The sequence below is a fragment of the Cricetulus griseus genome, chromosome 3 (assembly GCF_003668045.3).
Source record: "Cricetulus griseus strain 17A/GY chromosome 3, alternate assembly CriGri-PICRH-1.0, whole genome shotgun sequence".
Classification (NCBI taxonomy): Eukaryota; Metazoa; Chordata; class Mammalia; order Rodentia; family Cricetidae; genus Cricetulus; species Cricetulus griseus.
In genome coordinates this window covers 197,160,092-197,174,439 of record NC_048596.1, presented here as the reverse complement: position 1 = coordinate 197,174,439, position 14,348 = coordinate 197,160,092, and the positions used below count along the sequence as shown (strand labels likewise).

General features: G+C 54.6%; 1 protein-coding gene across 9 annotated transcripts in view; it reads right to left on the bottom strand.

The window, feature by feature from the left end:
* The window catches only part of Gse1 (Gse1 coiled-coil protein), a 344,296-nt gene that overhangs the window by 30,214 nt on the left and 299,734 nt on the right, over positions 1-14,348 (bottom strand). Inside the window, exon 1 of one of the 9 annotated variants that reach the window (XM_027410724.2) lies at positions 13,983-14,144. The exons of 7 other annotated variants lie outside the window; for them this stretch is intronic. In XM_027410724.2, the coding sequence (XP_027266525.1) occupies positions 13,983-13,989 (7 nt within the window). In that variant the 5' untranslated portion in view covers positions 13,990-14,144. Of the gene's footprint in view, positions 1-13,982; positions 14,145-14,348 lie in introns of those variants that run through there. One more of the 9 variants, XM_035442721.1, reaches the window with a different exon arrangement.

Below are 14,348 nucleotides of genomic sequence, written 5' to 3'. Positions count from 1 at the left end.
CACTAGGAAGTGCTGCCCCACTCACCGTACCAACTTTGGGGCAGTTTACTATGCTGCACAGGGCCTGAAATGAGCTGTTAACCTCAGTAAGCCGAGAAATGCCAATCTGCAAACAGACCTGAGCCTTAGCATCCACCAACACTGACTGCACAGTTACTTCGGGTGCCACCACACACCTCCAATCCACCAAGCACCTGCCTCCACCCCAACATTCCATTCATTCAGTGAAGGTGTCCTTGGACTCATTTCACAGATATGAGTGGATAGATCTAGCACAAAGGTGGGTCAGAGTAGGGCTGGGACCACTTACTCCAGCATATTGCTATGTGTGACACAAGCTGCCTCAGACCCAGCTCCCCACACCAGGCGGACACCAAGGCAAATAGAGATGCTGAGATCTGCAGCTCACTGTACAGCTGCAGGCCTATCCCCCCAAATCCGAGGAGGTAAAAGTGTCACCGTGGGGACCTTCAGGATGCCTAGGGGCAGGATGGCAGAGAGCTGGTAGAGAATGGAATTTATGGTAGGCAGGACCACCCCTGTACCAGTGTCCGCATCATGCTCCTATAGGGGACCCAGACAGGTACCCCACCACCAGTCAAGAGCCAGGGACCCACTCCTGGGGCCTCCAGCAGTCTCAGGTCCAGGGCATAACTGCCCTCCCTCCCACTCTTGCGGGGGTCCCCCAAGCCTAGGTCCTGGAGGTATCAGCATGTTCCCAGCCTGGGAAGCTGCTCTGATGTCAGGTCACTTAAAATAGAATTCCAAATGAGCCGCTTCATTAGGGGGAGTCTAAAATTAGCATCACTCCTCACATGCGCACATGGGGTTGGTGGGGGAGGGGCAGGGAACAGCTTCGGGTACCAAAGAGGATACACTGCCAAACTGGGGGAGCTCAAGAGTCCCTTTACTCACTGGCCTAAACCCATCAGGGCTGGTGTCTGTTTTGTGTCTGTTTCCCTCAAAAGACAAGCCATCCCCAACAGGCAGGTACCAGTATCCATGGAGGCTCAGGTGTGGTGGGCAGGGGCAGCAGAAGGGGAGAGGTGGGCACAGGATGCCTGCTCTCCCTGCCCTCATTAGGGGGTATTTATTAACTTCCCTGCTCCCAGCCGTTGACTGAACCCTCATCTATGAGATCACCTCATGTGAATTCATTATCCTAACAGCTGGGAATAAGCTCTGTGGTGCAAGGGCCATGATGGATGAGGCCAGGCGTTGGTTGCCTGCACAGCCCACGCTCTACAGATGAGCAGCTAAGTGGCAAACTGAGCCTGATCTAGGTGGCCTCCTGTGCCACTCACTCTACCCAAGCTCATCCAAACATTCACTCTCAACTCAGCCTCAGCTTTCTTCTCTATGGATTCATCCGGAACCCAGAGCTGAGAGCTTGGGTTTCTGCCAGAAGCCACTAGGAGTACCCACAAAACGGCCTGGGACAGCCAGGCTGCCTGGTGTACTGCCTTGCCTGCCCCACATACAGCACTTTCTCCCGTTTCTCTGCATAGGTTTCTAACACGGCCAGAACCAGAAGCATCAGTGCTTTCAGGCACTGCCAAAGAAGGTCCCACCCCAGGGCATCAGGCAGGCGACACTGTCCAACTCACCTCACTCTGGTCCTGCACTGTTGACCCCAGCGGGCTTGAAGGGGGGGTTGGGGGGTCTCCAATGCCACTTTCCTCCTGCTGTATGTCAGGAGTTATTAATCAGCCCAGCCTCCCTCCTGTTGAGGCCGTAATTACCGTCCCTTTCATCCCAGCTCCTCCCAGCACCAGACCTCAGGCTTGCTCCTTCTGCTCTGTAATTACCAGCTAATAGCTGAGATGAATTTTCTGGAGGCCCAGTTCAAGCACCAATCTGCCCCCTCCTCCCCCAGCAGCCCCTCACCCTGGGGTAATTACACCCAGGAAGCTGCACCCAGCAGAGCCAAGCTCTCAGGCAGTATGGACCTGGATGCTATATCTGCCCCCCTTCGTCATTTTTCATTACCACACATTGAAATGTTTGTGAACAGACAGGGGCAGGCCCAGCCCAGGCCCCACGCCCTCCCCTGTGATCCCTGCTACCCTGAGGGTGATGCTTCTGCAGCTCTAACAAGGCTGGGGTCACCCTGATGCAGGGACCTGGCGGCTGCAGTAGCGTGGGGTGCCACGTGATCCCCGGAGCCTGGACGGCTTCATAATAAATTCATTATTATGTGTGCTGCCGGCTTATTCTGAGAGCACCCATGTGAGGCAGCTAGCTTCTCCAAGGGTGGGGGCAGGGAGGCCTGCCATGTTCAATGGCGAAGCTACCCCCAGGCTGCTAAGCACTGCTCACTCCTGCTCTCAAGGTGAGTTCCCTCAGGAACGCCCCCCCCCAAGGCATCAGAGAAGGGAAAACAAAGCAGATGGTGGCTCCTGACCCTAGACCCTGAAAGCAGAAAAAACAGTAGGCAAGTGGGGGTGGCCTGGATATGATAGGGGCTCTGATCTGGGGGTCAAAGGGGAACAAGACTGCCAGGCAGAATGAGGGAGGCAGGAGAGGCTACCCATGGCATGGAGTACTGTTAATGCCTAAGCAGCCTCTGGGGTTCCCTGCAGCCACAGTAGGGAAGAGGACGTAGGGGACACCTTGGGTTTACTGATACTCCTCAGCCTCTCGCTGCCCACCACCAGACTGTCAAAGGCCCTGTTAACTTACTGTTCATAAAAACTTGAGTACAGAGTGATGAGAGGTCCACACATGAGTAGCTCAAAAGGGCGCAAAGGAATGGTGTACAGACTTGTCACTCCAGCTACTCAGAGGGCTGAGGCACGAGGACCGCAGGCTCATTGCCAACCCAGACTGAGTGAGAACCCACCTCACTCAGTAGTAAGGAGGCTGAGGAGGTAGTGCAACACTGCAGAGCTTACATGGCGTGGAGAGGCCCTGAGTGCAGGGCCCAGCACAACAAAGTAAGGGAGGGAGGGCCAGAGGAAGCAAAGAGCCACAAGGCTCTACAGCCTCGGGAGGGAAGACAAGAAAGGAAGGCACTGTGCTCGGCCAGTACTCGGCCAGCTGACAAAGGCCACTGAGAATCACCTGATGAGGTACAAAGCAACAGATCAGGACTCTTGGCGGTTCTTAGGCAGCAGCAGGGATATAAGTCAGGCAACAGATGGCAACGACATTTGACGCGATTATTCTAAGTGGCTGCTGTATGTGAGAAGCCTGGAGTGGGCAGAAGAAGGGCTGCAGAGCCACCCACACCAGCTCATCAAAAACCCACCAGAGAAAAAGGCCACTGATGTTGGGAAGCCGGCAATTAGGGTTACTGAGGCTACTAACAGTTTGGAGCCTGATGGCAATGTAACAGCAGCAGGCTGTAGAACTAGCTAGGAGCCAGCCAGGTGTACGCACATGGCTTCCATACTAGTAGCGCTGCCTACCTGCCGGTGCCCGTCACATCAGAAGATCCTACAAACCAACCTGAGTGACAGGTAGGTAAGACAGGCTGCCAGTCATACAGCTCAGTAGACAGAGCTGATCCTGTCCTTCTACTAGCCCCCTTGCCAGCGGCTGCTAACAATAGGGGCAGGGACTAGGGACCTCACTCTGTCCTGTCCTCAGTGTGCCTATTGTCTCTAGCCCACACTGCCTCCTGGATATGGAGGCTCTGCCATTCCCCCATCCAGTCAGATGTTTTACCCAGAGGGCAACTGAGGCTGGAAGAGAGCCACACCTTGTTCTAGGCTCAGAGTATGTTTGCTCTGTCCTGTACCACTGAACTGGCACCATTAGGCAGGAAAGGATGCTGGAGAATGGTTCAAGTAAGGTTCAGAGACCCTTTAGTAGCACTTGGCCCTGACAGTACAGATAGATACCCTGGGGAATCCACCACATGCCATGCCTGTGACAGAGGGACAAGGAAGATAGACAGTGAGCTTCTGGGGTGGCAGGCAACATCTCCCAGCAGCAGTTTCTGCACACTGCAGTGAGCTCCCATGTGGCCCATGGCACCTTCAGGCCTCATAGGTCACAAAGAGCCCTTTTAGCAAACACTGCTGGCCTCCTCCCCAAGTCCCAAAAAGGAATGCCCAAGCTGTCCAGGACTGAGGCTATGTGTCTCCAAGTTTCCATGGGACAGAGGCCAGGAGCCAGCAGGTCACGGCCAGGGCCCTGAGTGGTCCACACCTGATGGGAGGCTACAGGCATGTGAAGCCCAGCTCCCCAGGGACTCCTCCTAGGCCCCATCAAGGCAGCCCTTCACTCCCACTTCCTGTTTTGGCTAGAGGAAGCTGAGCAGACCCAGGGGACTATATGACTAGTTGGGACAGAAGTCCTAACCCAAAGCCTCTCCCCAGAGGCTCCGTCCCCAGCCCACAGCTAGAGAGCAGGACACACACCAGCCACTTCTCAGCATATCAATAGGTGCTAGGTGCCAGAGGCAGATCCCTGAAGGAGGGTTGGGGGTAGCAAGGCCTGGCCAGGCTGCTTCCTACTAGCCAGAAGGTAGGTATACACCCTAATGGAAGCTGTGGTCTGCATCAAAACCCCTAGGTCCCAGCCAGCCAACAGCTCTGCCACAGGCTGGGCAGCCTTTGAGGGTCATCCACAGTTTCCCCATCCAAAAATGGGGAGCAGCAGGCTGGGCGATGGTGGTGCACGCCTTTAACCCCAGCACTTGAGAGGCAGAGGCAGGCGGATCTCTGTGAGTTCGAGACCAGCCTGGTCTACAAGAGCCAGTTCCAGGACAGCCTCCAAAGCCACAGAGAAACCCTGGCTCAAAAAAGAAGGGGGGGGGGGACAGAGGAGATGACCACAATCTGCTTACTCTAGTTACATGGGACACAGTAGCCTGAGTGTAAATGCTCCAGTGTTGCATTATGTTTTTTTATATGAGAACTCGGAGGGAACATCCTAAGTAAGACAGGATTTCTGTCTAAACGAAGATTCAGTTTCTTTCAAGCTTCTGAAGCCTCAAAACCACAAATCCAAGAATCAGGGGTCCCAATACTTGTCTTTAGGTCTCAGGTAGACACACTCTCCAGCTCTGGCCTCACAAGCAGCCAGGGCAGTATGCAGAGTCCAGTAGCTGGAGACACAGGATCCCACTAGGCCCCTCAGGCTCCATGTTGCTATCATGCTGACTCTTTCCTGGACTCAAGAGGAAGTAGGGGAAGGGCCCACCCAGGAGGATCCCTCTTCTCAACCCAAATTCACCTGTCACTCGAATCAGACTCTGGACTAGCCCCAGTTTATACAGTTAGGTTGTTCTTCCAAAGGTTTGTTCCTGGTCCGGCAGAAAGGTGCTTGACCACCAAGCCTGACAACTTGAGTTTGAAGGTGCAAGGAGAGAACCAACTCCCACAAGTTGTCCTCTGACACACACACACACACACACACACACACACACACACACACACACACACACACACTACAGTGGTGCACACACAAACTAAATAAAGAAACGTAAATTTAAAGTTAAAAAAGATCCATTTTGAGGCTGGGATGTATCTCGAGGGCAGCCTGCTTGCCTAGACACAAAGGTCCATTCTCCCAGCTGTTCAAAGTGGCAGCTGGGTCCCTAGTGCTGTACCACACAGGGGCTTGTGTGTAAACAGTGTGCATGACCCTAGATTACTGACCCATGCAAAAGTTCTGTGAGCAGCCACTCCTGAGTAGTGCCCCTCCCCAGTATCCTCTATCCAGGATAAAGTCACTCAGGGATGGAAGGAAAGCTCCAGAACATTGTCTCAGTAGGACTCTTCTACCATCTTCAAAACCCAATACACCACGTCCAGATATTAAATGTCTCACTGTGGAAACAAACAAACAACAAAAAACAAAACAACAAAAAAACACCCAAGGACTCTTAGGCAAGGATGGTCTCCTCCATCAGAGAAAAACTTCCTTCACAAACAGCTACAAATCAGGATAAATGGGTCATTCTCCAGCTTGCATGTGTTCTTTCTCCACCTGAGTACCCAACCACCTATAACCCAAATCATCTTGGCAGTGTAAGCAAATCCACATCCTACAGAATTCTAACTGGGAACCTCTGGCAAGATGAGTTGGCTGTATAAACCAGACAGACTTTGCCCTACCCTGCCACAGGACAGCCTAGTGCAGTTCCCCAGGACCTAGCCTAACAGAGGTTCCCATGTGGGGAGAAGACACTCACGGATGGCTAATCGATGGCTAATTGTAGGATCAACTTCCCTCATCAGCACCTCCACCCCAGGGCAGGTGGAGAGCCAGCAAAGGTAGCTCCTGTACCACCATGCATTTGTGGCAGTGCAGGCTGCATTGTCCTGAACTGAAACACTCGGGACCAGAAGCTATGGCAGTGAGTGACCTTTCAATGTTGGAATACCTGCACGTTCTCTGGGAGTTAACATGGAGAAGCAATTCAAGTCTACATACATCAAAGACCCACAGATGCTTTCTACACACAAAGACACATGGCCTAAAGTAAGTTTATTTACTTTTTATTTATATGTGCGTGCATGCACAGGTGCTTAAGGCATTCAGAATAGCGAATGCACTGGATCCCCCGGGGGTTACAGTGGTGATAAGGGGAGGCCGCCTCATAGGTGTTGGGAACTTTGCTTGCATCCTCTGTGAACAGTATATGCCAGTAGTCCCAAGCCCGAAGTGATCCCATGGCCCCCAGCATGCCAGACCAGTCACCATTGCTAAACCACATCCCCAGCCATGCATAGTAATTTTAATAATTTGAAGAACAGAAGTTTCACAGTATAAATTTCTACTGTGGAGCTGTGTTAGTGTTTACAACTGGTTATGATTTTGGAGTGTTTAGGGGTTTTGGTTCAGGGCTGTTAAACCTGTCTTAAGTCTCTAAAAGGGCTTACCTCCACATTCCCTTCTCAAACTTATTCAACAAACAAGTCCCACTTTGTGCATAAGGTATGGACACCATGAAACTTCCAGTCAACTTCTCAGAATCTCCCAGCCTACTCCCCAGAATGCCCCAGGCTTACCTCCCAGAATTCTCGAGTCTATTCCATGGGATCTAGCTTGACACAGCTAGGCATGGTGGCACACAACCTTACCCCAAACAGTAGGGAGACAGAGGCAGGTGGATCTCTTGTGGGTTTCAGGCCAGCCATGGGCTACACAGTAAGATACTGTCTCAAGCAAAACAAAACAAAGTAACAAGTAAGACCGAGGCTCCTAGACTTACGGTCACACCGGAGCTGTATCACAAGCAGAAAATATCAAGAATCAAAAATGCATTTACAACCATAACCTACTGAACATTGTAGTGGCCTGCAAAGTTCCCTTACAACCAGCAGGTAACCGTGGACAGCAACTGCTGCCTAACACCAGGAGAGAGGGCCACCACAAAAAGCAATACCCTAGGGAAAAGTCCCAATTCCTAATAAGCAGGGTGAATTTGCAGATACTGCAATTCTAATACAAGGCTTAAAGTTCAAGGTCATCTTTGCTACACAGTCAGTTGGCTATCATTGTCCAGTCCAAGCTACAGAAGAATCTCTCTCCAAACAAAAATGTCCCCCCAAAAGCGGGGTTGGGGAAATGGCCTAGTGGTTAAGAGCACTAATTGCCGCTCTTGCAGAGGACCTGAGTTGGGTTCCTGGAACCTACATGGTGGTTCACAACCATCTAACTCTAGTCTAGGGAATCCGACACTTTCTTCTGGCCTCTGAGGTCACCACATGCTCATGGTGCATCTATATATACCTGCTGGCAAAACACTCATACACATAAAATGAAAATAAATCTTTAAAAGGTGGGGGGTGCCGCTGGTGATAGAGTTCTGTGGCAGATGCCTCAAATGCACAAAGCTGTCATTTTCATGCTCACCCCACCCCCACTCCAGCCCCCCAAAAGAAACAAAAACCTGAAGTGTGCACTGCTTTCTGTCATAAAGTTCAAAGTGTAAGGCGAGCCATCAGAAGCCAGGATGGCTGCACAGCACCTTGAACCTGGAGGCTTACAAGCCTAGTGAAACCTTAGCTGCTCTTTAGTTAAGGGGCACACACTGCGCCCACATGACAAGGTCTGGGGCCCTGGGACTAAGGAATGGTTACCACCTTAGGGCATAATACAGTTCTGCTCACCAGACATACACTCAGGGAAAAGAGAAGCTGGGGAAGGGTCACCTAAGACATTCAGGAGGCTGGTTCATGGGTCCCTGGTCATTGAAACACTGGTGGCTACATGAGCACTAAAGGGCTGATACTTGGGCCATTTTCTCAGCCTTGGAGTGAGAAAACCAGACTTCCCCACCAAACAGGTGGCAGAGTACAGGGGCATGGGGTTTAGCCTAACTGTCTGACCTCAGGTTTCAGCACCTGGAGGTGCGCACCTAACAGTACCGGGGCTACAAGCACTCACTAAGTGAGAAAAACATCCATGCATGGAGTGCAAAAACAAAAACTTGACAAAAAAAAAAAAAAAAAAAAAAAAAAAAAGACACACACACACACCAGCAGCTGAGCGGGAAGAACCCACTCCCATCCTAAGTTTTTAAACAGGGCCTTTGGTTCACACTAGCCAGCAACCTGTCCCTTGGGGAGAGATCTGGAGTAGGGACAGGAGAGAACTTGGATTCTGGCTTTTCTCCGAGCTTGGCATACTGCCCCATGTGTCCAATGTCTGACCACAAAGTAGGAGGCCTGATTCAGGAGGCCAGAGCCCATCTGTATGCAAAGACTCAGCTTATCCCCATCTAGCCACAAAGTGCCTGGATCCAGGCTGCCCAGCTTGACCTGGAAGATCCTGGAAAGACACCCGCCCCAAATGTGTGGCAGGATGCTGCCAGGGCCTGGCCCTAACCCTGCCCCCACCCCCACCCCCAGGAAAGGGAAACCAGGGTTAGTTGGAAGGAGCCCCGAAAGCTGCACCTGCAGCCTCAGCCTGCCCACACTTGTGAGCCTGTTGTCCTCAGCTCAACACATGGGTTTTCCTTTGGGACGGCTTAACCTGTCCAACATCAATATGGCTCTGACCAAAAGCGCACGGATCGATTCCTTTTATTGCTGCTTGCAGCCACAGGCTCACCATGTGAGTGCAGAGATGAGGGGCAGTGTGTGCTGGAGTGCCTCCCAAACCCAGCCCTGAAGTCAAGCCCATGGTTCCCAAGGGAGCAGCAGGTTAGTTAGGGGCGGGTATGTTTAGCTAACCTGGCTGGCCAGGGACTAAGTTTAAGGGAACTATACCTTTCCCCTCACCCCCACCCCCATTCCAACCCTAACTGGCCAGGATCCTAATAGCTGCCCCCAACAGGTCAGGGCCTGCTCTGGCCTCTGTCTTCCTGGTTCAGAGCCTGCCCTTAGGTAGACAAAACAGAGCCCAAAAGCCAGGACAGGCCTCCTACCTCCTTTCAGGAGTAGCTAACCCTGGGGTCTCTGGCTGGCTGTTCACCAGTGCACTCCTCCCACCCCCAGCCTCCTCTGCTCCAACTGCCAGACCAGGCGACAAAAGCCAACCTTGTACCAAGCCATCAGGGCATCCCCAGGAGGTGGTCAGGAACCCCAGCTGGTTTTGGAGATCCCAGGGGCAGGTGACACTCCACAACAGTGATAACTCTGCATAGCAGAATGGCACAAGAGCTTATTTATACCCAGAAAAAGGGTCGCCCTGCTGTCCACCAAGAAGACAGTACCTGGGATCTGTGTTCAAATTCCAGGGACACCATCACCCTTTATGGGGACTATGGGTGCCAGGTGTTCCATAAGCAGCCAGTAACATGCACTTGATAGTCAAGTCACCTGCCCAAGACACAGGAGACCACTGATAGTTGGGTGCCGAGGTCCACAACCAAGGCTACACATGGGCTGAGAGAATTCAGAGTAGCCAGCTGACCACTCTACTCCCAGGCTGTGTTAGCCCTTCTCTTGCAGCTGGCCTCTGCCCACTCTGGGATATATGTTATCACTGCATCTGAGCCTCCCCCAAACACGGCTTCCACGTGTCCATCTCCCAAGCCCAGGGACCCATCTGTAGTCCTCCCTCTGACCTAGAGCCTAAGTCCCACTAAGTACAACTTAAGGAACCAGCCACAGACCCACAAAGAAGGGCTCAGGACATACTTAGACCAGATACAACTAAGGTCATCATCTACAGGGTGTGAGTCTTCCAATAGGAGGACTGAGGGGGGGGGATCAAGAGTTCAAGATGAGCTGAGAAGAGTGACTGCCCACTGGGTTCTAAAGTGTGGTGGCACACTCTAATTCTAGTACTTGGGAGGCAGGAGAATCAGAAGTTCAAGGTCATCTTCAGATACACAGTTTGAGGCCGGCCAGAAGACCTTATCACAAGACCTTATCACAGAACAACAGAGACAGAGATCAGCCTGGGGTACACAGTGAGAGGCTCACGTAAATAAGTCAGTCCAGATGTAGCACCTGACTTTAATCCCAGCAAAGGCAGATAGATCCTGAGTTTGAGGAGAGCCTGGTTTTTCAGGCCAATCAGAACTACATAGTTAGACTAAATGCAATAAACAGGGACTGGAGAGATGGTTCAGCAGTTAAGAGCACTTGCAGCTCTCAAGAGAGGACAGTGGTTTGATTCCCAGAACCCACACACAGGGGGGTTCCTAACTGACTGTAACTCCAGTTTCAAGGGATCTGATGCCATCTTCTGACCTCTCAAGAAGGTACTGCACACACGTGGTGCACAGACATACATGCAGGCATTCATACATACACATAAAAGTCAATGTTTAAAACAGTAAACAACAAAATACAGATGCCAGCTCCCACCCCAGAGATAGTGACTTATCTGAAGGCATGGCCTGGGTATGAGTGGTTTTCTAAACTGTAGTCAATAATGACATTCCTGAGCCAGAGGCCTCCCTTTCCACACATCCATACTCCAGTTAATGATGGCTCCCTCCCCAGAATCCCTTACAGTCAGACACCCTTTTCACAGTTCCACAGTGACTGAGAACTGACTCTGGTGTTCAAGATTTCCTTGTTACCTATAACCATTCCTTCAGGCCTGAGTCCCAGTCTCCCCGAGGCTAGTTCTCAGTTCGCTATCCCCTAAAAGGTGGGCACAGGGAGACAGGCACCAGGGAGGGGCAGGTGTCACCTGGAGCTGGCCAGACCCAGGGGCAACCTGTACAAGGACAGGGCCTTTACCAGACTGGGCTGCTCAAGTAGGTTCACCTGGCAGGGGTGGAGGGCGTGTAAGATCTCAAAAGCTGGTGAGGAGAAAAGCTGCAGAAGCCAGATTAAAAGGCCCCCCGAGCGCACGCTGGCAGCCGCCAAGAACTGCTGTTGGATGCGCTCCCGTTTCATCTGTCTGTACACCTCCTAGCATCGAGCGCAAGGCTGGGTTCAGAGGAGGCGCTCAATAAATTCTCATTGACAGGAACACTCAGAAACGTCACCTCCCAGGCTGTGGCCTGTGTGCCTGGGGGGAGAAAGGCCAGTGCGGGGAAGAGAAGCCAGCAGCACTGGCGGGCTGCACTTGGCCAGGCCATAGAGATCTGAGACTCCATGGGGGCAGAAATTAAAGTGAGTCGGCAGGTCTGCTGCACAGCCACCAAGCTGAAATGTCACCTCAAACAGGGATCTCTGCAGGTTAAACATGCTCTCTCTCCCCAAGAGCCCAGGAGTGGGAGGGAAGGAATAGAAGTGGGCTGGGCCTCATGGAGGGTTTGTGGCTGTTGCCACAACACTGGTAATTAACATGTTCCCCCCAGAGGGTTCCCATCCAACCCCACCAGGCTTTGGAGTTACCCAGGCTGGGCATTCCAAGGCTGCAGATGGGGCCAGGAAAAACCGGCCTTGCTGGCTCACTCCACAAGCCCCTGCGGGTTCCTGGGGGCAAGAAGAAAAAAAGTGGCAGCTGGCTATTACTCACCTGCATCTCTTAAGAAGGGGAGGAGACCAGCAAGGGGCTAAGGCTGGACCTCCTTCACAGCAGGGAAATGGACCACACCTGCCTGAAGGGTCAAGGGCAGCTAGGGACTCAGTGGGCTGGGCTGGGAGGTGCAGGCCCCAGGTCTACCACAGAGTGGTGCAGACCTCTTCTCTCTTTCCTCTGGCCAGAGATGCAGAGCCCCGAGGTGGCTGCAGTTCTCAAACCACATAGCCTTCTGAGATCTGCAGCTTCCAACTTCCTCCAGAGACAGGGAAGTTACTCACAGCCAGAGGCCGCCTGCCTGCCTGCCAGCCAGAGGGGACAGCTTTGCCAAGAGCAACGGAGGCTTCCAAAGGGTCAGGCTTCTTTGGAACCTTCCTGCCATCCTAACCCCATTTAAAACCACCTAGGAGCATCAGAATTGCCCCAGGCCAGCCCCAAGGTTAGCTAAACGGGACCTAATAAGGCCCCAGTTCCTAAAATACTAAATTTAAGGGAACTATACCCCCGTTCCAACCCTAACTGGCCAGGATCCTAATAGCTGCCCCCAACAGGTCAGGGCCTGCTCTGGCCTCTCTGCCTTCCTGGTTCAGAGCCTGCCCTTAGGCAGACAGAACAGAGCCCAAAGCCAGGACAGCCCTCCCACCTCCTTTCCGAAGGCGTGGCTGACCCCGGGTCTCTGACTAGCTGCTCACTAGCGCCCCCCTCCCCCAGCCTCCTCTGCTCCAACTGCCAGACCAGGCGACAAAAGCCAACCTTATACCAAGCCATCAGGGCACCCCCCAGGAGGTGGTCAGGCGTGACCCGGTGGCTGTGAGAAGTGTTGAGCAAGCTTCTCTGTTCTGTGCAGCAGAGCCCAGTCGAGTGAGCCTGCCAGCAACCCTGTTCCGGTCCACCCGGTGGGGCGTGACACCCAGCACAGCAGATGACACACGCTGCCAGTCGGAGCCTGTGCCCCGGCCCCCCTCACCTGTGGCGGGGCGACTGAGTGGCTGAGTCAGACACAGCCAGCGCCTCAGGTTCCCCGCCTGCGGGTGGGGGCGGCTGTAAACACAGGCTGAGCAACACTTAAGTAGCCAAGCTTAAGTAACACGGACGCCCAGAGGAAGGCTGCTCGCCAGGGGGGCCCTGTCTTCCTAGGGAAGAGGGGGTAAACCAGTCTCTGGCAGGAGATTGAGACACAGCCAAGCGCCCAGCCAGGACCTCCTGCCTCTTTGTCCCCCGGTGCTGGAAATCGGCTTAGGCCCGATGCTCCCTCCTAGAGCGAGGCTGCGCCTTTTGTTCAGGCCCCCTTTACAAAAGGATCTCCCCCCCCACCTCTTCCATTTGGTGGTCCCGCTTTTTTGTTTTCAAACCCCAACCTGTGTGGGCCCCAACCGCGGCAGATAAGACACCGCAGGGGCTAGCAAGCGTTTAGTGTGCTTTAAACGTAGAAGACAAAGGCTGGCTTACAAGCGCCAAACCGACCCAACTCAGGCTGGCACCCCCACCCCGGGTGGCAGGTGCGCGGGGGCGCCCCTTGATCGCTCCCGGCTCAGATGCCTAGACCTGCGGCCCGAAGCCTACTCCGCGCGGTCCTAAGCGGCCCCCGCCACCTCCCCGCGCTCAGAGAGGCGGGCAGCGGGGAGGGCAGCCCAGCTCCCGCTCCGCCTCCACGAAGGGAATTTAATTAGCCTGCCGGAGAGGCGGCGGGCGACGAGGTGTCTCTGGTGCTGCAATATAATTGAATCGGCTCCACTCGGGCGGGCCACTCGCCGTCAGCGCGGCCGCGGGGGGGCGGGGAGGCGCATCCAGGCGGAGCGGGAAGGGCCGGGCGGGGGGCGCCGAAGCCCCCCGGGCGGCCATCCCAGACGAGGCACCCCGGTCCCCAGCACCTGCCTGGGCGCCCCCGCCCCATCCAAAGTTTTGTTTCAACCCCGAGCCCCGGGGCCGCCCACGCGCACTTCCCCGCGGACTTCCGCGGCCGCAGACCCCGCTGCACCCAGCGCGCGCGCAACCCCGAGTGTGGCTTCGAGTCGGCCGCGCGCCCAGCGCTTCTAGCCTTCACACCGGCAGGACCTGGCCCCCAGCCGTTGGCGCCCCTCCCGAACCCACAAACTTGGGTGGGTGGGGGAGCGAGGGAACCCCCGCCGCCACCACCCCACCCGCGCGCTCACCTTTCATGCCAGGGCCCCGCTGCTCCGCCGCGCCTGACACATGCCGGAGCCACCGTCGCCCGGGTTTGTCTGAACTGCTTATCTCACCCGGGGCTGCGCGGCGGCGGCTCGGCCGCTCGGGGAGGTGGAGCTTCCGGGGCCTGGGCCAAGAAACACCTGCTGCTGTCGCCGCCGAGGACACACCCAAGCGCAACGCCGCCCACTCCCCGGCCCCGGCTCGCTCCCGGCGCCCTGACCTCAGCCGGCGGGAGGTGTCGGGTTTCAGCCGCAAGCGCACGCGCGCGCACCGACGGACCGCCTGGAGCACACAGCGCGGTCACAGCCCGCGGGGTAGGTGCCGCCCCCGCGCTCCTGGCGACCCCGGCT